The 27059-nt window shown below is 47.5% G+C and overlaps 1 protein-coding gene and 1 long non-coding RNA gene across 4 annotated transcripts in view; one reads left to right on the top strand and one right to left on the bottom strand.

Annotated features, from left to right (window-relative positions):
• Nucleotides 1-27059, top strand: part of AGBL4 (AGBL carboxypeptidase 4) — a 1130159-nt gene that overhangs the window by 982128 nt on the left and 120972 nt on the right. For all 3 annotated transcript variants that reach the window (XM_019656526.1, XM_019656525.1, XM_019656524.1), the window contains exons 7-8: nt 14411-14500; nt 24484-24598. In XM_019656526.1, the coding sequence (XP_019512071.1) occupies nt 14411-14500; nt 24484-24598 (205 nt within the window). The remainder of the gene's footprint in view (nt 1-14410; nt 14501-24483; nt 24599-27059) is intronic.
• On the bottom strand, nt 1625-5632 carry LOC109390267 (uncharacterized). The gene is made up of 4 exons (XR_002125537.1): nt 5593-5632; nt 5179-5274; nt 4199-4276; nt 1625-2240 (listed from the first exon to the last, which is right to left on the bottom strand). It is a non-coding gene; the product is annotated as an uncharacterized LOC109390267 (long non-coding RNA).

Below are 27059 nucleotides of genomic sequence, written 5' to 3'. Positions count from 1 at the left end.
GTAGAATGAGATTAGATGTGCACCCCACCGCCTGGTGCCAACACAGATCAGAGGCTCAACCACAGTGATCCCCCTTTTTCATCTCCTCCCCTCCCAGGAACCTGGTTCGAGACCCTGGCACACGAGTATTCGGGCCCCTCTATGTCCGTGATTACAAATATATTCATCCTCCTCCTTCATCCTTTGAAAAATGACTTTTCTTTTTTTTCCTCATGTGTGTGGCTTTCATTTCCATTATAAATCCAATCTGTTTGCTCTAAGCGTGGTGAGTTCCTGGAGATGTCACACCTCCATCATCTTAGTACCTCTTGTCCTGTTCCCAGGAAGGGACTGTGACTGCAGGACATTATCTGCTTGATGGGTGTGTGTTTTCTTGTCCACCCCCACCCTCAACCCCACGGCCTCTCCTTGCTGTCATGACCAATGTCGCCTAATCAGAGCCATCCCAAGCCAGCTCCTGGCTCCTCCAAGCCTCCTGGGTCGTGGTATTTTAGACCTAGAGAGGGCTGAGCGACCACCCAGCCCTGCCCCTTCTTACTACTGATGGTGTAGTAAGAAGACCAAGACCCAGAGAGCAGAGGGCCTGGCCCAAGCTCATGCTGGATCAGTAGTTCTCAGTTGTGACTGCACATTAGAAGAAAAATTTGCTCGAGCCCCTCCGCAGAACCTTGGTTAGAGCTGAGAGGGGGTGGATTTGGACACCGGGACTTCTATAAAGCTCCTCAGGTAGCTCTATTATAAAGCCGAGTCTGAGAACCAGAGAATAAAATGTGTTTCTTGCCAGTGTATTACCCTCACATATCTGGAGAAAAGCATCAGATCGCTATCCATAGGAGATGGCTTCGGAGGGGGAATGGGCCTGTCACAGGGGAGGGCCCCAAGATGAGTATCACCCTCTGCAGACAGAGAGTATCTGAATGGGTATTATTAATCAGTACTTATTTTATAGAACAAACAAATAATTATATAAGATGTGCTAGGTGCCAGACACTGTTCTAAATGCTTTACAAATACCACCTAATTTACTCTCCAGAGCATGTCTATGAGATAGTTCACTATGATCCCCATTTTATAGATGAGAAGACTGAGGCACAGGGAGGTCAAGTGATTTGCTCAAGGTCACACACCCAAATTGTGGTGGACTCACTTCTCTGGTGCCCAAGTCCCTGCTTATTATAACCATCGTGCTAAATCACCTCTCCAGTTCTCAGCCCACATGTGTGCATCTGACAGAATCTTCAGGCCCTAGGGACTTCCTAGAGGAGAACCAACTGCCAGAAGGTGGGACTCAAAGCTTCTGAAATCAATAATCCCAGAGGCTACCTTTGTGGAGAACCCATGACTTACAAACCTTTCCTCACTTAGCCTCTGATAAACCCGTGGCTCAGCAACTTAACCTCAGTCACACAGCTTCAAGCCCAGATCTGCCTGACTCCAATCCCATGTGCCCTAGGTATTGTCCAAGGCAGAACTTGTATAAAGAGCCCAGGTTTATCCTAGAAGCCTTATTTCAGGAGCATACAACACCGCTCTATAAAAACACCCTCTGGAAATATGTTTTTGTAAATTAAGTTTTTATCATTTATTCAAGAAAGACTCCATTCAATCCGAGTCACGAAGCCATGAAAACAGTAGGGATATATAATTTTCTAACTCAGGTGAACAGGCATTTCTTTCTTTCTTTAACTGGATGCAGAAATATCAATTATGGAAACAGATGCAAAGAGTCAGCTCTTTGCTTGTGCCCCATGCTGCAGAGCTCACCTTCGCTCATGCAGACCGGGGCCCACCAAGAGGCCTTGCTGCTCCAATGGGCTGCCTGGCTAATGGGATATTGACAGCCTGCCCAGTGGGACACTCAAACTTCTTTTACCGAGAATGTGGCAAATCCAATTTTCAAGTAGCGTGCCAAGGGCTCTGTTAGCAGCCTGCGTAGGCTCTGTTCCACTCTGCTGACTGCCTGCCATGAGCCCAGTGATGATGCTGTGGTCCAAAAGTTAGTGCACAGGGTGGAGAAGTCACCCGACAGCCGGCCACATTTCTGATCTAACAGGCGAAAACACAATTCACTGTGGCTTGACATTGGTCAAGTCACTTTCTCTCTTGGCGCCTTGGCTGTAAAATGGAAGAGGTTAATTAGACCATACTCAGCTCCAATGGTCTCTGTTCTGTGACCTCCTCTGTGACACCAGGCAGCATTCTTAACGTCTCTGATCATTATGGTGGTGGAGGCATCCTCACTGGGAAAAAAAATGGGAATTACTTCAGGGAGAGCTGCCGTTAGCTGTGGCTGGTTGCTTGGTAATCCACTTACAGCGGTGTATGTTTTGAAATCCATTCTCAAGGACTGCTACCTGCCAGGTGGCTTCCTTGCAAAGTTCATATTTTTTTGACACAGACCTTTTGTTTCGGCCACATCGATTCAGCTGCTCTGACACAACTGTTTTGATATGGGGACATTTTGACACAGCTGAGAAAACAAACCATTACACCTTCAGCTTTTTAGAAAACAATAGCAAATAATGTGCCAAGGAGACATTTTAGGCTACCTCCCCTCATCCCAGAACTTCCTCCAGCCCTGCCCTCCACTTCTGGCAAAAGGGCTCAGGGAGGTGATGGACTGGAGACATTGGGCTCAGGGGTGGGCTCCAGGTCAAGGTTGGTGATGAGGGCGGCTGGGGAAGTAAGGGATTGGTGGGGGTGAAAGACAGTGAAGATCAGGCATGCACGGGTATGGGGGAGGGGGTGCGTTCTGTTTCACACGATACCCGGTAATTTTCAAAAGCAATTTTACTTTTAGATGCAGCCATTTCAAAACTCTCGCATCAAAACAACCACGTCAAAACGCCCTTCTCTGTCTCAAACAAAGGAAAAAATGCCAAAGGGAGATGAACAAGACAGGGCTTCTGCCCCCAACACTCTCAGAGTCACCAGAAGGGACAGGCAGAGACTGAAAGAACGCAAATTACTGTTATACCACTGGGCATTTGCTGTAATAGCAGCAGGGGCTGGACAGGAAGAGAGCAGCAGGGGCCTGGCTCTGCTTGGGAGTGGGGAAGGCTTCCCAAGAGAGGGCGATGGCTAGGAGCTCAAGGAACATTTGTTGAATGACTAAAGAATAGCAAACGTTAACTGAGGGTTTATCATGTGACAAGTCCTGTTATTAGTGCTTTATTTTAGCTCATTTAGTCCTCACAACTACCCAATAGCGTGGCTATTATTATTATTCTCATTTTATGGATGAGGAGGCTGATGTATGCAGAGACTCAGTGATCTTCCCAAGACCATACAGCCAGTCAGTGGCAGAGTCAGAACTGGACATGAGGCAGTGACACCTAAGGGCCTACTCACACCCTTAGGTATAGCTAAGGGTGCGACCCCCCCAGGGGGCAATACAATTCACCGAAGGGATTCAATTTATGTTCCTTAGCTGCTGGTTGCTTTGGCCCCTCATGTTTTCTCTGTGAGGGAATGGAACCTTCGTGGGGAGGCAGAAGGATCACAGGCTTTAATATGCATCAGACCGGGATCCACTCTGTTCTCACAGCTTGCTGGCCATATGACCTTGGATAACTTGCCGACCGTAACCACTTCCTTAATCTTATTCCTTTGGCCCTCCCCAGCACTCATCACTCAGTACCTGCGAGTGGATACATATACAGTCAGCATGTGTATCTGCCAGGTGCCATGTTAGACCTGGGCCCACAGCAATTAATAAGACACTGCTCCAGTTGCCGTGGAGCTACCGTTCTCATGGGAAGAGGCCTGAGGGGTAAGGAGCCAGCCCCACGGGACCCAAGGGGGTCCTCCAGGCGGAGGGTGGAGAAACTAGAAGGAACCGTGTGCCAGGAGGCAGGATGAGTAGGTGAGAGAGTGGTCGGAGGTGAGGGTGGGGGGTGAGCAGGGGACACGCAGGCCAGGGTAAGCAGTCTGGAATTGCTTCAGGTGCACGGGGACGCCACTGTTGGACCGGAAACAGGAGAGGGATCACGGTACCCGAGAAGGATGACAGAGCACAGGAGAGGCAAGGCTGCTGTAGTAACTCAGACAACACATGATTGGGGGGTTGAACATGGGCAGTGGCAACAGAACCATCTCCCTGCTGAGCGCCAAAGTGCCTCATGAACTGTAAAGTCATGGGCACATGGGAGTTTATAATAATCACTCTTATTTCCTCTCATGACTGACCCTTCCTCACCTTCCATTCCATAGTCTGGTGAGGCGTGCGTTGGTTTGTTTTCTTCAACCCCAGAACAAGCCAGCTTTCCCAACTCCTCTGAAGATGTTGTTTTGAGAGAGAGAGAGAGAGAGAGAGAGAGAGAGAGAGATTACACTCTTTAATAGAAATACTTTTCCTTCATTAAATGAAATCTCCAAAGCCCAGTAGCATTTTCAGTGCTTATATAAAGATGCCAATGGGGATTTGAGATTGAAAGTGGTATTTTTCTACAAGTCAATGAAGATCTCAATAGGAAAGAAAGAACACTGTTCAAATCTAAATTCCTCCAGCATCGGGGAAGATGGATCTTGGGCCCAGAGCCTAGATCACATTACTCCCAGCCCTACCAGGAAACTTTTCCTGAAGCCCTTTGAGCACTCATAAATATTGGCTCTGTGTTTGGGGAAATTGTATTAATAGTGTCTTTCCAAGACTGCAAACCATTCGACTTGAATTTCTGTTTGCATCACAACTCTGATAACTTTGTACTTAAACTCAAGGATTTGTAGGAATTTGAGCCAGAAGCCAAGGCGTACTTATGCCTGCAGACCACGTGCATGTAGGAAGACATCTTTTATCTGGTGTGGCTAGGGAGTAAACTTTGTCTCTCGGAGGTGTCAGAAGAAAGACTGGTCTCAGGAAATAGAAAGACTGGGTTCAAATTCCAGCTGTCGCTTTTGCTAGTTGAGTTGTATTGGCCTGGGCCATGCACTTAACCTCAGATTTCCAATCTGTGATATGAGGAAGACAAAACAGTTCTCACCGGGCCTGGTAAGACCTGGATCGTAACGTGTGAAAAGTACTTGCCACACAGTAACTGCTCAAAACCTGTTTCTCTTAAAGCATCGCTCCCCTGACTGTTGTATTATAACCTGCTAGAATCACTACTGTTATTTCAATTATTCTGGTTCCCTATTGCTAAGTAGTAACCTCCCCTATCCCTTACAGTTGTCACTTACAATGACAATTGTCTTGTATTTTGCAGAGAATCTGCAGTCTGACAGCTCCTTTCTGTTCCATGCTGTCTGGGCCTTCAGCTGGGGTGACTCCAACAGCTATTTTTGGGAAAAGAGAGATGACAGTGGGCACAGGGGAGGGGTCCCTCTGGCGCCACATATTAAGTAACAGAGCTGTTGGGAACACCACCACTATGACAAGTCCTGTGAGGGGAGGAAGAAACCGTAAGGCAGGATCTTACAAACAAACAAACAAACAACAACAAAATCTAAAAGGCACTAACTTTTGAGTTGGTGAGACCCCCGGAGGGCAGTAAAACCACTGGAGGGATTGAGTTTATGTCCCTCAACAGCTGGTTGCTTTGGCCCCTGAGAGACACCAGGCTTTCTAGTCTGGTAAATGTGGCCCTTACTCACCTTTGCCACGGGACAGGGACTCTTGCCTCTCACAGGGTTGATGGAGGCTGTGCCTAGCCGCTAGCAGATGCTCAATAAATAGCATCTGTTAAAAGAAGGGTTAGCTCTCTGTCTGCCTCCCAGCACCCCAGTGCCTGCCCCATCAGCCCCCATTGCCGGGAAGGCAGGAGAGGGCTCTCATTGTGACTAGCAGGCAGGCTGAACTCTCCCCTTTCACTGTGGAAAAATCCATTACGGAGAAGTCATTTGTCAAAGCCAACTGTTTAGCTGCTTTAATTTACATATTTATCAAGTTTGATTAGAATGTATTGTCTTCGACTTTCATCCCAGCTTTCACCTCTTCTTGCCCTCTTTTTCTGGGGAAACTGTTTTTGTTGTCCTTGTTGCAAAAGGGCATGGCGTAATTCAATTTGCATTTGCTAATAAGCCTGAAACAGAACTCGGTGAGGAATTTCTGGAGGCTGAGAGAGGAATTCAGAAGGCACAGCCCATGTTAAGGAAAGCCTGGGCACTCGGTTCTAGCTTAATATACTCATTCAACAAAAGAGCAGCAAGGACTCTACAACTATTCCAAGAGTAGTTACTGAGCACCTTGTGTGTGGGAGGCACTGGGAATACAATTCGGGGAAAAGATATGCAAAGTCATGGCTCTCCTGCTGTTTAGAATCTAGTGACCTCCGTTTCTGCGTCTGTCAGAGCAGGCAGTTGGACCAAGTGACCTGTAAGTTATCATTTTTAAATACATTCCATTTTGAACACATCGGGCCTTGTGCACTGACCTGACGCGTTATCTCATTTAATTCTTACAAGATCCCAGTGAGGTTGATATCATTATTCTCATTGTGCAGATGATGAAATGAACAATCTCAGAGCTCAAGGTCATGTGGTTCAGGACTTGGACTTAACCCTCCTTCTGTCTGAATCTAGAATTCAAGTTTGTAACCACAAAGATCGGGCTTGATCTTTGTTCTCCACTAGTCTTTGAGTTTCTGGATGGCAGGGACAGTGTCTGAGTCCCTCTCTGTGTCCTCAGGGACCAGCCCAAAGTTTGGCATGTGGTTAGTGTTAGACAATGTGTATTGAATTGAACTAAAAAAGAAAGTCCGTCATCCTTGGCCTCTTTTAGGCCCCAGATCTGCCCTCCTCTCTTCAGCTGCCTCAGCAAAGGCTAGTGTAGCTGACACCGTGTGCCCTGCCTACACCTCCCTTAGGACCACTCCCCCCAGTTCCCAGGAGTGTCGGTGGCTGGCAGCTCACAGCTGAGCTCCTCCCTGGAAATTGCACTCAGCCTAAGGAAGCAGCCTTGCCCGAGGTTATCACCCCTGTCCTGGGGGCAGCCCGCATCCAGTATCCAGTCCATGCAGGACGCAGAGCCAGCCCCACTGCCTCCTGGGACAACTCTGAAGGGCTCTCCTGGCCCAGAGCTTCCCCACAGGATCGATTTAAGTCACTGTCGAGACTGTCTCAATCCTGCTTAACTCGCACCTCTCACAAGTGTTCCTGAAAGCAATCCCCCTTTAAGCTTCCGAGCTGATCTCAGTCTCCCAGTCTGTTTCCCAGAGGACCCAACCTCAGCTCGTACTCTGAGCAGGCAGCTCTGGCTCCTTTCTGAAGGGGCTTGGAGGGTGCTGGGATCAGCTCAGATCTTGGCAGGGAGAGCCCTCCTGCCATTAGCCTATCCCCAGAAGACTGCCTGCTACTGCCCTTGGGCTTAGATTGCCAGCCCTGTAGAAAGGAGGCTTTATAAACTGCTGAGCCCAGCAGGGGTAGCCTATCTGAGGAGGGGAGGGGAGGCTCTGCTCTTCTCCTGTGACTGTCAAAGTGACAGCGACAATGGCAACTGGCCCTAGCCCTCTGTACGTCAGGCCCATTGCTTTTTGGCTTTCCTTGGCAGGCATCCACTGGGCTCTTCCCAGGCCTCAGCCTGCATGGCCCTTGCCCGAGGCAGCCCCAGTCCTGAGAGGAGGCTGCTTGGACTTTGGAGCCCTGGGCCCTGCATTCCAGAGCTCTGTGCCCTGGCTGAACACTCCCCCGCTTTGTGGCCTGCGGCAAATTGCTTGTCCTTTCTGGACCTCTCCCTTCATCTCCACGGTGATGTGTTCTGCTCAGTGACCCCAAAGGTTTTGCAGTTCTGATGGCCGCTATGGGTCTCCTGTAAGTCAGAGGCCTCCTTACTGCTTCCCAAAGCCAAATGAGTGGTGTTAATAGGTAGACATGTGCGGGGTACCAGAGAGGCTCTTTTCCCCAAAGGCTAGAAATTCCAGAATTAATGCTTCATTTCGCTGTCATGAACATACAGCTTTCAATAGTAATTATCCCTGTTCTCCCATCATCTCATCTAGGGCGGAGCATTCGATCCCTAATCCTGGAGCATGAATGAGTCTGCCCCTAGATATGAGGTTTTAGGCCATGGGAGACCTGAACCTAGGTGAGAAGCGAGACCCAGAGGGCTGCGGGGCTAGGGAGTGGGGGCTCTGAAAACACACTTCAAAGAAGGCAGATGCTGGGGTGTGGGGCAGAGCAGGGTGGCAGCTTTCAGTCCTGCCTGAGAAGGCAGCACATGATTTACGACCAGATGAGGGGTCTAGAAGAGTCCTGTGAGTTCAGAGAAGGGTGAGGCCACTGTGGTCTGAGCTATCTGGAAAGACTTTTTGGAGGAGTTGGGGCAAAGATATAAAATCTAAGAAACTGAAAGGTTTGCTCAGGAAGATAGTGACAAGGCCAGTCCGAATAAAGGAGACTATTCTTATAGGAGACTGGTCCCCAAGAAGGGGCTCCTTAGCCTCCGAGGAGATGTGGGACATTCTCATGTCTGAAGCTATTTTTGCCAGTTATAACTGGGCAGAGGGGTGCACCTGGCATCTAGCAGATAGAGGCCAGAGATACTAAACACCCTCAGGGCCCAGAACAGCACCCCTCACACACACACACACACACACACACACACACACACACACGTACCCGCCTCTAAATGCCCCCCACACACACACACACACAGGTACCCGGCTCTAAATGTCCCGAGTGCAGAGAAACCCTGTTCCTGTGGCTTGTTGCTCAGTAAATGGGGTGGAGACTTAAAGTCTCTCATTTAAGGTTTATCTTATGAGCTGGGGATTATTATTATTTCACAGGGAACTGAGGCTCAGAATGCATAAGTCATGTTTCCAGGGCCTCACAGCCAGTAGTCTGCAGGGCCTGGGTATGAGTCCTGGTCCGTTTGCCCGGGAAGCCAGCAGGTTTTCCATTTGAGCCCCTCGGAATAGAAGAAACCCAGGGGCCGGTGTTCTGCTCAGTATGCCACATCCCACTCCCCTTCCTGATGGTTGCACCCTCAGCGTAGCTGAGCCAAAGTTTCCTCTCTACTCCAACACATTCACTGATTCTCCACTGCCCCCAAGAAAGCGCTGCTGATGCCTCCTAAACTTACATTTTCTCATAGAATTATAAACCAGAAATTCCGCATCCTGAGCATGTTCTCACTATAAGTCACCGCTCCTGATCCCTCTTTATTGTCAGTATCAACTACAGAGTGATATTCTTAGGTTACCTTCAACATGACGAATTTTGTAAGGGAAACTGCAGAGTTCCTGTGCTGATGAAATCAGATTCAATGCCACATTAACACCAGGGTGGGCCAAGGGCAAGTCCTGGATGAGTGTTAGTTTCCTTCCGGGCCCTTCTCAGGAGAGGCACCTGTGAGCAGAGCCTGGAAGGCTGAGTAGGAGTAAGCCCGCCAGGCAAGACGGGGGCTGGCATTCTAGGCAGAGAGAAAAGCACGCACCTAAGTGTGGAGGTGCGGGAGAACATGGCCTGTTTATGGAGCTGCCAAGAGTTAGCTGAGGCAGGGGTCTGTGGAAGGGGCTCAGAGGTGAGTGACCACCAGATACCAGAGACCAGGGGCGCTAGGGGAAGGAGGCTAGACTTGCCCGGAGGACAGCAGATTGCTGCAGAAGGCTTGTAAGCAGAGGGAGTGGTGTGCTACCATTGGCATTTTAGAGATTCCACTTTGGTAGCCAGATGGAGGATGGACTGGCAAGGCTGGTGCCAGTACAGGGAGACTGGTGACAAGGCTATCTTAGTCCCAAGCGAGGCCTCAAGCAGACACCAGCTAACAATGCTGTTATTGCTACCAGGATCTCTTGCTCCACAGCTTAGCAATGATGTGGACCTGTGTGGGCCCTGGGGAAAAGACTGCAACGGGTCTGGTCTACAAACCAATATGAGGTTTGACTTCATGATACCTTCAGGGATCATGAAGTCAAGAAAATGAAAAAGCCTTAGATGTAAAAAACTTCACATAACACTTCACTTCCCATGACAAGTTATTGTCAGTTGAAATAGGGCAACAAAACTGATCATGTGAAAATCTTGGGGATTTTTGTCCTTAGAGGGCCCGGCTAGTGCCCTTTGGGGCCTCTTGGCATCTTCTTGTACCTTCACCAACCACAGATCCACTGATAACTGACAGGTCATTTGAGGCTCTTCATCTTGGCACCAAGGTTGTGGCTCTCTCTTGTCCTCATCAAGCTGGCATCAGTAGGTAAGATGCCAACTTTCTTAAGTTCTATGCATCAACTAGGGGAAGTATAGTTATTTCCAGGGGGATCAATTAGTTATCTATTGCTACCTGACAAGTTACTCTAGAACCCATTTATTATCTCCCAGTTTCTGTGGGTCAGGAATGTGGGAGCAGCTTCCCTGGGCGGTTTTGGCTCAGGACCTCTCAGGAGGTTGCAGTAAGCTGTCAGCCAGGGCCTCAGTCATCTGGGACTGGAGGGTTCCCTTCCAAGCCCACTCATGTGGTTTGGGCTGGCCTCAGGTCCTCTTGGCTATCATCTGGGTTCTTCGGTTCCTCACCAGATGGGCCTTCCCACAGGCTACCTGAGTGTCCTCATGTCATGGCAGCTGGATTCCCCCAGAGTGAGTAATGAGTGAGAAAGAGAGAGAGAGAGAGAGAGAGAGAGAGAGAGAGAGAGAGAGAGAGAGAGAGAGAGAGAAAGAAACCAACATGGAAGCCACAGTCTTTTTATAGCCTAATCTCAAAAGTGACATACCACCACTTCTAGAGTATTCTTTTTGTTAGAGCAAGCCTCTCAGTCCAGCCCACACTGAAGGGGTAGGGAGCTCAGCTCCACCTCTTGAAGGGAGGAGATAAACAAAGAATGTGTGGATGTGTTTTTAAAACCACCATAAGGACCCTATTTAATCTCCAAGAGATGATATGATACAATGGTTAAGAGCATAAATTTGAGATTCATAAAGACCTAGGTTCAATCCTGGCTCCCATATTTGCTACCTACGCATATTTAGACAAGCTATTTAACCTTTCTGGATCTCAATTTTCTAATCTATGAAATATGGAATAAGAATGGTAGATATTTCACTGAGCTGCTGTGAAAATTAAATAAGATTATATATGTAAAGTGCTTGGCACAGAATAAATACTGAATAAACAGTATTTAACTGCTATTGTAGCTGGATAATATTGTCCTCCTTCACAAGAGGCAGAATGGTGCAGAGGTTAACACAGGTCATGGAGTCAGACTGCAGAGGCTTCGGCTCTGCCAGCCATTAGCTGGGGGAACTGGGACGTGTTACTTGATGTCCCCTACCCTTGGTTTTCCATGAAATGAAGATAATAATAGCTAGTGCCTGGCCACCAAATAGGTGTTCAACAAATATTTGATGAGTAGGACATAGCAGATGATAGAGGGATATAATGAGAGTGTGTGTGTGTGTGTGTGTGTGTGATGGGGCACTCCACAAGCACATTTGACTTCAAACACCTTCTGTTAACTGGGGAGCCTGGTATGGCAGTACTGGTTCCACTTGACTGTACCCGTGTACCCTTGAGTGACAGCCTCCATGAGCTTCCAGGTTCCCATCTCTTGTGGGTGATTCTTGGTCCCCTCGTTAAGCTTCTTGTCCACACTGGCTTTGCTCAAGCATACGTCCTTCGTCTCCCCTGCTGCCTCCATCAAGAACATGTTTAATTGGGTTTGCACAAGTCTGGGGATTCAGTGACAGAAATGGGGAGGGGGGGCTCCCATGTCACACCACCTCAGAGCGGCAACATTACCTTAAATTGATTTTGCAAATGAAAGTTAAAAGCTAAGCAAAGGCAACGCATCCATTTAGCCTAAAGATGATTATAATGCTCTTTTACAGCCTCCTAAATGACAAAGCAGTTTGTTACCTGCCTGCATCAACATTTGCTTATATTAGCACCCGGAATGCTCGACTTTTATTAGCCCCACGTTATCGTTTTATGAAGGTGCAGGGGCTCAGTAAAATTAGTGTGCAAATAGAAAGGCCATTTTGCATTTTCCTTTGGTCAGCAGAAATGCTGAATGCAATTGAGTTGATACTGGGTCAGAGGAGACATCCATAAAGGTAGCCTTCACTGAGGGCCCTAGCCATGCCATTTGTCATTTCTGGACTGCCGAGATAGATGGCGTCAGTGTTAGACAGTGTTTTTAAAAAAGGCTTGGTGGCATTTTTTTTTTTAATGAAAAAGCCATATAAATACTAAGATAGTAGTTCAACTTCCATCAGCAATAAGGGACGAAACCAAATCCTTTTGTGTATGTTATAGATGGAAATGCAGTGGATGGAGAATCTTATATTGTTGTTAGTGGATCCAGGAGACAGGATGGTGAAAGGGGCACTGGGCTGGGAGCGGGGGGCTTGACTCAACCACTGCCGGTTGCATGACCTTGGGCATGTCCCTTTCGTCCGGGGGCCTCCGTTCCCTCACCTGTAAAATGGGGTTAATACTGTCCACCTGACAGAGGCATGATGAAGAGTAAATAAGATAATGCGTGTCTAAATTTCTTTGTAAACCACGACCTAGATGAGTATTTTTATTTTATTTTATTTTTTTTTTTTAGCTGAGCCATCCTGCTACCTATTGGCAGCTTAGTGGCTGCTCAGCTCGGGCTGGCCTCGAACCGCTGTTGCTCAGAGCTCAAACTCTTGAGCGAGCTCTTAACCAACTGAGCCATTTGGCCGGCCCTCTAAATGAGTATTTTTTATATATTAATTCAACAGCCAGTTCCTGAGCGCCTACTGCATGCAGGGTCCTGGGAAAGACATGAAATATACACCATGAAAGTGAGTTTCTCTCTTGAAAGTCACAGCTTTATTCTGTCTGGGACATGTTCAGGTCTCTAATTTCTCTTTTAAGCCATAACTTCTTTAGAGAAGGTGAGTCTCCCCTCTCTCCCTTTGTTCCTAAAGGTGCCTAACATAGAGCTGAGCACACAGTGAGTCCTCAGAAACATTTCGACTCCATTTACATCTTGCTTCCTTATCAGAGACGTATTATTAGGGAAGCAGTAACCTCAGCCTTTACTGGTCACCCCAGTAGACTAAGCAAGTTCCAAGCCTTTAGAACCAGGCTTAATAAGCTACGTTTTTTGTTTAGTCTTAGATATTAATGTATCAAAAGGGGGGGATCATGAACCACAGTAAAAAAAAAACCAACCTGTCTGTAGCATTTCAGAAGCTGAAATCCTAGTCATTGTTTCTAACCGTCCCCTCTCTCCAGATCATCCTCTCCCATAGCTGGATTACTTTAATTCAACGTCTCTCAATGTTCATTTCTGAATTCACTTCAGGTCTTTGTTCTGTTCTGGGTCAATCAGTCCTTTCTCTGCCCATGGCTACATACCCTCACCCTGCCCCTTCTTTCTGGGGATGTCACTCTTGGTTACTGCTTTTGTCTAATAATCTCTTTGCACAATAGCTAGATTTTATTATAAAAGTGAGACTTCTGTAAAGGCAGCAAGAGCTTGGGCTCTGCTTTTGGGTCATATTTTCCTGCTTCTTTGCATGTCTAATAATTGTTATCGGATGCTAGATTTTGAGAATTATATATTGTTGCATTTCTGGGTTTTGTTGTCTTTCTTTAAAGAGAGTGGACCATACTAATATATATATATATATATATATATATATATATATATATATAGTAGGCAGTGAAATTTCCTTTGTTCAGTTTGATCCTCTTGAGATTTTTAACTTTGTTAGTCTAGAGCAGTTTAGCCCCACCCCTAAGGCATGGCCCTTCTGAGTTCTCAACTGAGCGCCCTGAATGATCAGTGAGGGAATTAAAAATGGAGGAAATTCAAATGGTTTCTAGTCCTGTGAACTGTGCAGGTCACAGCTCCCTGGTCATTTATTCCTTCTCCCGCCACCTATTATCTGTGTGGTTATATAACAAGTTATATAACCTCTCTGAGACTCAGTCTCTGCCTCTATAAAAAGGAGTATTAATGTGCATGTTTCTGTAAGGATTATAAATAATGTGTATAATGTGGCTGACACAAAAGGAGCTAATGAAATGGCAGCTGCTACTATTACTGATATAAGTACTAGCTTCTTTACTCCATCATTTACTGAATATTTGCTGTGCACTAAGCAATAGGTAAACTTGTTTTACATAACAACAACCCTAGAAGTAGATAACATTATCCACATTTATAGATCAGCAAATTAAAACTCAGAATGTATATACAACTTGGCTAGGGTCACAGTCAGTGGATCTGGGATTTAATTTCACTCATGACCTCTTTAGGTGACTTTAATAGTAATATGATCAGTTGCACCAAGAAACAGGATGTAGTCTCTTAATATTGGGTAACGAGGGACATAATTAATTAGTCAGCAATGGCTGGGCCTTAATGGTTCTAACCCAATGATTTAAGAGATAAATGTAAAGCACTCAGCCCGTTTCCTGACCCCACCCCCACATACCAATCCCTAGTCTCAGCTTTCCCTGCCCTCCTTAGAAACCTTCTTCCATTTTATCTTACAGATAATCTTCGGAAAGGGGCAGAGCAGAAGGTGATATTCATCACAGGACGAGTCCACCCCGGGGAAACACCCTCTTCATTTGTGTGCCAAGGTGAGTTTCAGGATCTCACGGGCATCCTGTGCCTACCCCCCACATCCAGCTGGGGCACTGTGATGGTCTCTGGGGCAGTGTGGTCACATAATCATTATCTTAGATGGGAATTTACTTCACTTCTAAAGAAATGACACTTGATTTCCACTAGGATTTATTTTCAATAAATGTTGACTACATGTACGGATGGATGAATGGATGAATGACTGGATGGATGTATACATGAATAGGTAGGCCTGATGAAGTTGTCTTACAGGTGCTGTGTTGAGGATGAGCCATACAGAGTCACTCATACTCTCTAGCTTTGTTTTACTTGTTTCCAGTGGTTTATAACAATAACAAACCTGGCCCCAGGCCAACGTACATGTTGGTAGAAGGGCAGGCAGTGAACTGGGGAAGTAATGACTAAAAATTATTCGTTCACTCATTTATTCAATCATTCACTCAACAAACAACTTCTGAAATACCTACCATGAGCAAAGAAGCATGCTTGGTATCAGACAACCAGAGGTAAATAAGACATCATTTCTCTTCTCAAATATATCTTTTTATAATTGCATTTTATTTATTATTAAATATTTAATTTATATAAAATATAACTAATCAGCAATATATAATGAATACATGCATGCGTACATGTACCAGTTCAGCAATATAAATATATTCAATAAATATATAAATAATAATTTAACAAATGCCCAACTTACAAAGCAGGATATTCTCTGTTTCTTTTAGTCCTTTGTTCTCCTTTCTACCTTCGCTCTCACAAATAACCATTAGCTTGAATTTTACATTTGCCTTTCTATACTTTCTATACAGTTTTACTATACATGTAGGTATTCTTAAACTTGTATTTTTTAGTGTTGCATGGTTTTGAACTTTATAAAAATGGTATCCTTCTGTATGCATTGCATTGACACTGGTTTTCACCCAATGCCCATGTTGGTGGAAAAGGCTGTAGTTCACTTGTCTTCCCCATGTATTCTACTCCATGTCTGTCTGTACCTCAAGTTACCCATCTATTCTCGTGGAGATAGATAAGTAAGTTGTTTACAGTGTTTTTTCTTATAAACAATGCTGATACAAATGTTCTATATACATCACCTTGTGCACATGTGCCAGTTCTTTTCTAGGGCATTTAACCTTGGACCGTAGCTGCTGGGTCATAAGATAGATGTGTGTTCACTTTACTAGGTATTTTCACTGCTACAAGGAATGTATGAGTTCCTACTGTTCCACATTCTTGCCTTTTTACCTGGCTCGTGGGTGTATTATACATACAATATATGAGACTATAGATGTGCCAAGCACTGTTCTAAGCACTTTACATACTTTATTATAATGATTTATTTTTATTATTTTGATTTCATTTAATCGCATTAGTTTTTCTATGTCATAGGAATTAATATTAACTATATTTTTACATATGAGGAAACTGAAGTTTGGAGAAGTTAAGTCATTTATTTCATTTTAGTCTCAAAATGACTATGAGGTCAAAGGGATGTAAAAAAAGTCTCCTGGAGGTTACATAACTTGAGGGAGGTAGCATGCTGCCATGGACATATCTGGTGATTTGTCATCTGACGATCTTGGGGTCAAATATTGACACTGCCACTTCCTAGCAGTGTGACTTCAATTTCCTCAAATGTAAAATAAATTAGGGTAACAATACCTCTCTGAAGGCTGAGAGGAAGCTGGCATGAGATAGATGTAAACAAACACACAGTGCTGTGCCTGGCACACAACGGGCACTCAACAGATAGCCTCTCCTTCCTCATGGGAACCTGAGAAGATGAAGCAGGTGATCTGCTTTGTAAACTATAAGGCACGATGCAAATAAATGTGAGGTTTGTTTTCCCCATTCCTATTCTTCCAGTGCTGTGATAGGCATGAATGCCTCCCCCTGTGTTTCAGGCTGGGAGACTGTTTCCAGGAGAGAAAGTGACTGCCCAGAGCCAAGCAGCTCAGAAGAGGCACTGCTCACGTGTCCCAACTCCTCGCTCCAGTCACCTTAGCTTACTCCTCAGCGTTCTCACTTCCAGGCTCTTTCCCTCCCAGCACTGTCCTTGCAATCACCTCTCCCAGGTCCCGCCTGGTTTCACCAACCCCTTTACTTGAAGCCATCTGTCAGTTACTAAACTTGGCAGCAGACCTGTTCCCCCAGCTGATCAGATGCAACTATTTTGTCCTTGTTTGTAAAAATGCAGTAGCCTTACCGTCAACACTTTCATCTGTGGGAGCTCAAACTCCTGTGCCCACCTCCTCTGTGGACAGTAGACAGGGGGCAGGGCCACCATCCCGTTTTACAGAGAAGGCCTGAGGCACAGAGAAGTTGAGTAGAGCTCAGGCGCTCTCTCTGTTGACCCTGCTTTCTCAAAAAGGAATCCGATGGTGCCGAGTTGGTAGACTCAGTGGTGTCCTGCAGGCTTTCAATGTTTACTCCTTGACAGAGCCTCTCAATGCCTTCCCATTACCTTCTCAAGACAAACTCCCAACTCCTTGGCATGACATTCACAACCCTCTATGATCTGGCTCTTGTCTGGCTCTCTGGCCTCAGCCTTATTATATCCCATCCCCACACAACTTAATTCCTAAATGGACAAGCTTCTCTTCACCACTGGGCCTTTGCACATGCTGCTCCTCTGCCTGTGGCTCCTTGCCACCTGGTAAACATCTCTCATCCCCCAAGGTTCATTTCAGGTACCCTCTGTGGGCCCCCAGCCAACTCTCCAGCCCCCTGCTTTGTGTCTGTATTATGGATTACCCGATGGTCGTCTTTATTACCCTGACTTGTTATATATTTGAGATATATTTGTTTCTTCCCATTTAAACAGTGAGCTATTGGGTTGTCAGAAAAGTCATGACGTATTTTTTTTCTATGTTTTTCATTGCAAAAGTGCGTCATGACTTTTCTGACGACCCAATATTTTAGACCTAGGGCTGGGTCTTAGAGTGTCATTTTCCACATCTGTAAAGTGGGGATTATCTTGCTCAGCTCATGGGGCCGTTGTGAGGAACACATGCTGTGTTGGCTCTGGGATGCTAATTCTGAGTTCAGAAACAGGAACCCCAAGGTCACACAGCCAATAAATAGCAGAGGGGGGCTTTCAGTGGGTGTCTTCCAAGCCTGCACATGCTCTTCTGCCCCACTCAGGGGTGGGAAATGCTAGAAGACCAAGCTTCGTGCCCGTAAAAAGCATAGAGCTCTGGCACCCATAACTGATGTGCACTTTACAAAAGAGGACATGGAGGCTCAGAGAAGCAAACTGGCTAACCCAAGGTCACAACTAATTCACAGCAGATCCGGCCTGAGACTCACTTCCCCAATCTTGCCGTTCTCCTCCCCTGTCTCTAACTGTCCTTGAGACACACCGTTCCTCCTTCCTTGAGGCAGCTTAAATCAGGCATCTTTGCCAAAGAGAGCCTGAGGTACAGCCTCTCCTAAGGGTCTCTCAGCCCCCTGGGGACAGCCAGGACCACAGCCCCACAGGCCTCAGCGGGGCTTTCTTCCCCTCAGCTGCATCCCTTCCCCCGCCCCACAAGGCCTGGAGCGATGGCTGGGATACCTTCGCTTCTGTTAACTGCTTCCCCAGTAACTGGCTCAGTGACCTTGAGCGGGGAGCAGACTGTGAGGCCTGGTCGTCCCCATCTGGCTGGGACCAAGGCTCTCTCCGCAGAGCTGCTCACACATCTGCTGGTGGGAGGAGAGTGAAGACATCATCGCAGAGCTCTGGAAGCCAGTGTCCTGAAGGGAGGCAGAGCTTTGATTTCCTTCAGGCTCCACTTGGAGGTGGGACGGCTGATTCTCAGCCACCCCTCTGCTGCCCCGCACCCCTCTCCGGGCCTCCGTGAGGCCAAACTACCCGTGTGTGTCAGCTACGACAAGGAGCTCGGCGTTGGCCTGCAGCGGAGTGTGTGTGGCATTGAATCCCAGCACTCCACTTAGTACAGTATGACCTTGGGAATGGCCCATAACACTTCCGTGCCTCCGTTCCTTAATCTCGAAAGGGAAATTAAATAGGAACCCTGCCTCCTAGGGCTGATGTGAAGATTAAGTGAGTTAATATTCATAAAACATTTAGGAGAGTATCTGGAGTACAGTAACCACAGAATCCGTGTTCTTAGTAAGGGAGGTGGTAGCACTAATTGAGTGCTTTGCAGATGCCAGGCACGGTGCCTCTAAGCCTTACTGTGAAGCCAACCCCACGTGTGTGACGTCTATACCGTGTGCCTCCCCTGCTTCCACACCAGCTTCCTGAGAGCCGTTCTATGAACCCTCCTCATTTAAGCGCCGGGAAGACATGCTGCCCCTCAGAAGTTTGACCAGGACCAGACTGCGGGTCTTCCTCCTGGTGCAGTGACTGCTCTTTCATTAAAGCTGCCTTCGTAATTCAGATCCTTCATAACTAAATTAATTAAACCTACATTTATGGAACGATACTATAGAATGATAGTCTAGAGGGCGGCATGGGGCAGTGGGCATAGCAGAGGCTTTGGAGTTGGGCAGGTCTGAGATTGAGTCCTGCCACTTCTACCTCCTCGCTGGGGAACCTTCAGCAAGTTCTCAGCTCTCAGACCCTCCGTTTCTTTACCTGCAAAATGGGGACAGCAGTATGGTCCTCAAGGAACTGCTGTGAGGCTTACATGAGATGACCTATGTCAGTGCTCAGTGCAGCCTCAGGCACATGTAGGTACAACCATGCCCACTCTCTTCTCTTTTCGCTCTTCTACGGTAATCCTGCCAGGTCATTGCGCAGTTCTCAGCCCTACTCTTCAGAAAAGCCAAGGGACTCACTGAACGACACCTGGCAAGTTAGTGGTGGCGTGGGGATGAGGCCCAGGTCTCCTGTCCCCCAGCCTGAGCCCTGCTGTGACTGGCAAGGTGCCCACCAGGGCCTAGACTGTGGTATGGTGATAGAGCCGGCCTTCTCTCAGGGAGCTCACCCTCAGGTTATCCTGTTGGGATAAGAGGAGGAGGGAGGGGAATACGCACACACCAGGCACTCACAGCCATCAGGACCAGCACAACCTAAGATTTCCTCTCAGTGACGTGGTGACCTTTGCCCCATCTTCCTCCCCTCCCCCACTCTTTTCCTGTCACCTCTGTGCCTCAGCTATCCTCGTCTTCTCTGCCTTTATCCCAAACAGCCCCACATAAGCACATTAGGTCCACTAAGGGGTTCTCATGGGGCCTTTCACCTCCCCAAGCCTCTGTCTCTCACCTGTGAAATGGACAGAGTTGGGGGTGGGAGGGTGAGAACTTAGACCCTGAACTTCAGGCCACTCAGTGCCAGACTCCCTGTGGTTCCGAATTTGGGTCCCCTGGGCTTGGCTGAGAGAACACAGGGGTCTGGTGCCAGGTCAGCAGAGGGCCTTGAGTGGCTGCTATCATGTGACCCCCACTGGGGACCCAGCAGAGACCCCCAACTGTCTTACTTCAAGCCTGGGCTCCTCCCACTGCTGTACTCTGCCATTTAGCAGAGAATAGCAACAATAAACCTTACACAGAACTCTCCAGAGAGAAAATCATGCAGGCATACGTGCAAATCATTCTGCAAATCACATGCAAATAGACTCCTCATTCTTCCCATCTTGCCTTAATGGAAATAGCACCACTTGGAAGCCAGTGGAACTGGGTCTGAATCCCATCTAGGTCCCTGTAAGACACGCAGCAAGTGGCGTCAGCACGCTGATTTTGTTTCCCTACCTGTAAAATAGAGCCGGTGGAATTACAGGTCAATCCAGCGAAGGAACAAACAGTGCCCGTCACTAGTCCACCTTTCTTCATTCATGTCACTCATATCTACTGAGGACTTGCCCTGGCTGGCACTGAGCTAGGCACTGACAAAATAGTGGCAACGAGAGACCTGTCCCTGTCTTCTTGGGCCTTACAGCCTAGAGGAGAGACAGATTCGAACAGCAGATGCAAGCCTCAATCCCCGAAACTCAGAGGTACAGGGAAGTTCACTTTCCTGATTTTCCTATTACTGAACTCAGTTTCCATTTTGAGGCCCCATTCTGCCAGGGGCCAGACACTTCATCTGTCATGTGAGAGTCCCCTTTCCCCCAAATTGCATGATTTCAGCGAGGAGTGATGATCTTGGGGGGTGGTAGACAAATAATCTTCTCAGGGGTGTCACCTCACCATCTATCCACACTGCTTCCCCTCCACCTGCTGCATCCTCAGAAGTGTCTGGGCCTTGGTCACTGCAGAGCCCCTGCAGGTCACCACCGCGTCGGACCCTGGTCCCTGACTGCAGTCTCTGTATATTTGCTGCCTCTCTGCCATGTCTGTCCCCCACCTCCACCCCTCGGCCTTCAGGACATCCCACACTCCATTACTGCTTACTGCAACCCACATTCCACACTACAGCCAGGGGGAGCTCTCCCAAGTGCAGATCTGACCCTGTGCGTTGGTTGCAATGGCTCCCGTGCCCTCATATTCTTCAGCGGGACCAGCAAGTCCCCATTGACCTCTCCTGCTTCTCTCTTGTCATCCTCCCAACCCCACGCCTTCAGCAAAACCAAGTAATAGCAATGACTAAAACAACACAGTATGCACTTGCTGTGTGCCAGACGCTTTGCTTCTATTAACTCCCTGAGATCCTCTCAGTAACCCACAGGTAACACTTATTCTTTCCTTAGGAACTGAGGGGACACTTGAGGAACAGAGAAGTCAAGGCCACCCAGGTAGCCAAACCCAGAGAGTCCGGTTTCAGAGCCTGTGCCTTTAAATACAAAGCTCTGCCCCCTGGAACTGAAGAGCTCTCTGTCGGTAAATAGGCCGTCCTCTTTCTTGCCTTCCAGGCTTTGTGTAGGAATTCCGCAGCCTGGCACCCTTTTCATCCAGCTCATTCCACTTGGCCTTGTGTCTCTGTTCTCTATGCCTGTTCCTGAGCCCCAGCTGGGTTCTCACGACGCCCTGTGCTGTCCTCGCCAGAGCCTTGGCCAGTCCGTAGGATGGGAGTTCCTTTCCTACCAGACACCCCTGTAAGGCAGGCACCTCTTCTTCGTCTTAGAATTCCCAGCTTACGATGTGGACCTTGCTGTGAATGTCTGTAGAACGCGTGATTATCAGTTCAAGCAACCCTATGCTCTGTCAAGGTCAAATGAATTCCTGGGGCCAATCTACCAATGGGTATTTATTTATTAGGCACCACCTATGTGCCCTGCCCTGAACCAAATACACTGGGAGAAATAACTACAGTGTTCAGTTGTGGTTTGCCTGGCGAGGTCCTTCGTGGCCAGGCCAGTGTCGGTGCAGGGCAGTGATCTCTGCTGCCCAGCTTTACTTTCAAATCCACCACTTTTCTTTTTTCTCCTCCTGGCTCTGTGGCCCCAGCCCTCCTGTCACCTTGCTTTCTCCCACCTTCCTGATTAAATCAACTGAAAGGAAAGGACTGCAAATTTGTTTACTAAAAGGGACAGAGACTGATTTTAAGGGGGCTGATTGGGCCTCCCAGCAGGAGGGAGATTATTCTTCTCACTTGACAGATGAGGATTCTTCTGCTTGGGGAGAGAGGAATAAAATAGAGGGAATCATAGATTGTCAGTGTGGGGAACTATTGAGCTCTTCCTCCTAATTTTAAAGGCGAGAGTAGGCTCAGAGGCTTTCTAAAGGTCACCGAATAATTGAGCCAAAACTGGAACCCAGGTTCCCTGACTGCTGATTTGTTGGCTTCTCCAATTCAGTATTATCCTTGTTCCCAAATCCCGGAGTTAGTAAATTTCACAGACCAGGACCCCTACGTCCAAAATCCATTCTGTTTTTCACTACCCACATTGTCTTTCAACTTTTGATCCAAGTGAGTTTGTAAAAGCACATCACAATTTTCGGGCACTATGTTAGGCAATTGAAATACAGGAGTTCTAACCCAGTCACGTAGCAGTCTTCCAGATTATGTGTTATAATCCCTGTATCCAGATGAGAAAACCAGTCAAAGAAAGCTAGTAACTTCTCCAGTTAGAGTTCAAATACGGGTCCCCAAGTCCACGTTCTTTCTGCTCCCTCGGTCCATGCAATGCTGTTGGCCCATGGCCGGGGGTGCCATGTCCTTTCTGCCCACACTTTCTCCTCGTATTCCTCTCCACTTACCATCCTCCCCTCCAAAACCAAGTGAACTTCCTGATCCCTGGGAATGATGCTTGGTGAACTGTATCTGACCTCAGGCCAAAAGATGGGTCTAAAACCTCTCCTCCTCTTCCCCACCCTCGCCCTGAGAGTGGGAGCTCTGGGTGGCTGCAGCCTCTGGTCTGGCTTTGTTTTCTCTCATCCTTTTATTAGCTGCCTAATTGGCAGCCCAATTAATCTGCTCATCTGTGAAGGAGGATGGATCACGATGAGCTACTCCATTTCTAGAAACCATTCTCTGAGGCAGCGTGACCAGGCCCTGAGCTCAGGCTGGCTCCTTGATGAAGGGACACCCTGGGAGCTGGGGTCAATTAGTGGACAGATTAAGCAATTATTAGCCCCTAACAAGGGCGCCTGGCATCATTACCCTCCCTGCTTGTTTACTGGCAAACTGCAGCTTTAATATGAAGACCAACAAATAGATTAGGGCAGCTGGTCCACTGCCGCGTCGGCCGAGAAGTAAATGATGTCCAACTGGCTGTCGGCTGCCCATGAATTGTCAGCCATGGCTTAATGAAAAGCCTGAGCTATCCCTCACGGGTCACAGAAGCTCTGGAATGTGCTCTGGAGGTTTTTTATTCCAAGACCTAAGTGCCTGCCGCTGGGCACGTGGACTGTTCTTAGTTACCCTGCTGCCTTCCTCCTGTCAAAACTTAGTCATCTTCAGGGCCCAGCTCGAAAGTTCTTTCTCCTTGAGGCATTTCCTGCTCTCTCCAGCAGGAAAGGCATTCCCGGTCTGCATTTTGGGAGGGTTTTGTACGCTCCCATTACATTCCAGCATTTCGTGGAATGCCAGAGCACCATTTTGCCCATTTTTTCCAGGTCTGCAGTGAAGAAGTAGAAACATGGAGAAGAGGAGGGCAAGGGCAAGGGCTCCGAGTTGTGTGCTTTTTCGCCCACTCTCCTGTCGCTGTGTGCAGGCCCTCACCAGGAGGATGTCAGGATATCAGGAGGGGAGTCTCAGGGTCAGATTTGCACTTTGGGAAGAGCCCTCTGGCTGCAGTGATGAGAGCACATTCCAGAGGCATTTGTGTCACCAAGGCCAGGTATGGTTGTCGTCATCCAGGCCAGGTGTGATGGTGGCCGAGAGGAGAAGAGAGGCAGCGGGATGGAGCAAAGGGGCAGATTTACTAGATTCAACCAGGGGACTTGGGAACTGGCTGACTATGGGAGGGGAGTCATGGAAAATGCAACTTTTCTAAATTTGGTGACTCGGAAGTAAAGTACATTGGTGCCAGTGAAAAGCAGAGAGGGCAGTCAGCCCTGGGGTCTGGGAACAGAGGCCCCCCAAAGTGGGGGAAAGGAGCAGAGTAGGGGAACATTGAAGAAACCTCCTTTTCCTCCTATGGCGTTAGTCACATTCCTCCTTCTCTTTGCTTCCTGGTGTGCCCATCAGCAACATGAGGATTTACTCACAGATCCCTAAGGTCCCTGACTCCATAGCCATCAGTCCAATGTCAACTTTTAGCTACCAGTGTGCCCATGAGGGGGCATCTCTTAATTTATTGTTCAACTTATCCTGCTTCTCCCCCATCTCTGTCTGGCGAAACCGTGTGAGCCCTCCAAGGCACAGTTCAAATGCTCTTTTCTTAGACGCTCGCCCTGCACTCCCCACAGGAGATGCTCTCTCCCTCCTACCCATGGGCTTCAATGTTACACCTTGAACTATCTCTTGGAAACACATATTTATAAAATTCCCTGGGCAGCACCTAATCCATAGCCATACATCCACAGTGGCTAACAACATACACCCCAAATCACTTACTCAGCTCTCATTATTTCCAAACTGAGGCAAATGTGCTCCCTCCTTCTTGCAACACTGCGGTTAACCCAGGTGCTTCTCTTTCCCTAGGGATCATTGACTTCCTTATAAGCCAGCACCCGATTGCCCGCGTCCTACGGGAGCACCTGGTCTTCAAGATTGCACCAATGCTCAACCCAGATGGAGTCTACCTGGGCAATTACAGGTGAGGGATAGGGGAGAATGTTTGGAGCGGGTAGTCATAAGATGGTGGTATGAAAACAAGAAATAAGGGGTCTATTTTTGAGGAAGAATATTCGGACTACCCATAAGCTCATCAGAGGAAGTTTCACCCTGGCTCTTGAGAATGTGGCTAATGAGCCTTGGCTGCTTCATGCACTGCCATCTGAGGTCACTTGCTGGGCAGCTTGCTGGACACCAGGAACCAGGAGGCCTAATATTGGTTTGGCACCTATTTCCTATGTAACCTTAGGGAATTTGCTTTCCCTCTGATCCTCAGTTTCTCTTGCATAATGAAGACAATAACTTACCTGATAGGGCACTTGTGAACATCACAAGAAATGGTGGGGATGGGTGTGTTTTGCAGAATATCATATGGTAGCTATAATGATTACTATTTTATTTCTGTGTTCCTTCTTGGAGATCATTAAGGATGGAGAGTGGCACCCCAAATTATCTGCGAGCACTTCCCTTTCGTTTGGACATACCAGTAGCCCCACACTTACTCATGCACTCGTGTCCTCAATTCTCTTTCTCCTGGTAGCACCATAATTACAGCCTAAAATTCCACTGCTCATCGGACCATCTGCCAAAAGAACATTGGATCCTCTTAGATAGCGTTATTACCCTTATTTCACAGTTGAGGCAACTGACTTGCCTAAAGTCATACAGCCAGTAAATCACGGACTGTCTAACCTCACTGCCCAAGTTATCCTGCTTTGTTGTTTAGTCCCACAACTCGCAAGAAAACATTGAAATTCCTCAGCTTTGCGCGCAACCCTCTGTACGACCTGATGCCTGTCTGTCCACCATGCTGCCTTACTTCCCACCCTCCTGTTTCACCTGCCACCCTCCACTCTTAGAACTGTTGCCCTAGCCACACTAAGCAAAGCCTGGTTCCCTAGACATGTCCTGTTTGTCTCTGATACCGTTTTAAAGGCTGCCCTCTGCCCAGAACCTCCTCACCCCTTCTTCATCTCACTAAACACTCTTCACAACTCAGCTTGTGCCCCTCCTTCTGGAAAACATTCCCCAAACCCCCAAACAGGATTGGTCAATGCCTTCTCTGAGCTCCCACCAGACTGGTAATTGAACCAGTTTTATCCACTGCATGGACACCACTGGCCCTCAAGCCACCAGAGGGCAGGGGCTGAGCCTTGATGATCTTAGCATATACCCCACTGCCTAGTGGCAGGCACCAACCAGCACACAGTAGATGTTCAAAAACTGTTTGATGAACATGAGTGAAGAAAAGCTAGGCCTTTACTGATGAAGAAACTGAGACCCAGAGATGAGATGAGACTTACCCAAGGTCAGTGGCAGAGCTCAGACCAGGACCCAGGTTGTCTGATACCAGCCAGGTCCATTTTAAACAGAGTTGGTTTACTGCTTTTCAAGAGCATGGCAATTGGGTCCAGAGGGGCTTCCTCGTCCCCCAGGGTATGAGTTAGAGAGTGCCCATGGGAGCATGATGCCTTAATTAAAGACAGTTTTGCTTCCTTTCTAATTGGCTCCAGTGACGCTTCATTACCACTGGCAGGTTTTATTGCTTGCTGCAGGCCTCAGAGCAATGCTTTTCTGCCTTCCCTGGACAGAATGCACTGAGAGTGATAATGGTGGTGGAAAGACCATTTGATTTATGTTAACATTTCTGCTTAATTACAAGAGCGGCCGTGGTCAGAAAGAGGTCAGTACTATCCACTTTACATACATATTTATGTCATCATCTGCTGTCCAGGGATGATGAGTTGGAAAGAGGTCTGTGACCGTGGCCAAAATGCCTCCCCCCTCTGGGTTTCAGATGGCCAGTAGGGTAGTGATGGGAAGCTAGACACTTTTTTTATGTCTTTGAGCTCCAGGGTTTGTGATTTGGGGTTTCAGGATAAAAGAGCTCTAACCCTCAGAAATGGTTCTGTACAGAAGTTTAAGCCCCCAACCTTCTCCTAGTGAGAAGATGCGATTCTCATTATGAGAGCTAGAGAAAAATCTCTAACCACAGGCATTAATCCTGCTGCTAAAACAGCTCTGAGGAGCAACAAAGAGCCTATCAATCATGGGAATTCACTACTGCAGATTTGGAGAGTGTGGAAAATAATAATAAAGACTCAGAATTCAGAGCTTCAAGGTGCCTTAGAGGTCTGCTAGGCCAGCCCCTCCTGGAGCCACTCTCTCGTCTACAGCAGTATTTCCACAGTTTGGTAGGACTTGCCAAGGCATTATGGGGGGAAAAAAGAATGTGGAATTTGAGTAAGTTTGGGAAACACAAAGCTAAGCAAAGTTAAACATGTTCTTTTACAATAAGATTTTTCAATTTTGAGTGTGCTGATAAACAGGAATCTCAAGAGGGGAAATAAAGTATCCAGTATCTCCCAAAGTTAAGTGCCGAGGAACCCTTTTGGTATAGAGCTTGCTTCCCCTCCTCCCCACCCCTGAATGCTGTCCGGCCC

Source organism: Hipposideros armiger, unplaced genomic scaffold (genome assembly GCF_001890085.2).
Source record: "Hipposideros armiger isolate ML-2016 unplaced genomic scaffold, ASM189008v1 scaffold_261, whole genome shotgun sequence".
Lineage (NCBI taxonomy): Eukaryota > Metazoa > Chordata > Mammalia > Chiroptera > Hipposideridae > Hipposideros > Hipposideros armiger.
This window is presented reverse-complemented; position numbering and strand designations above follow the sequence as displayed.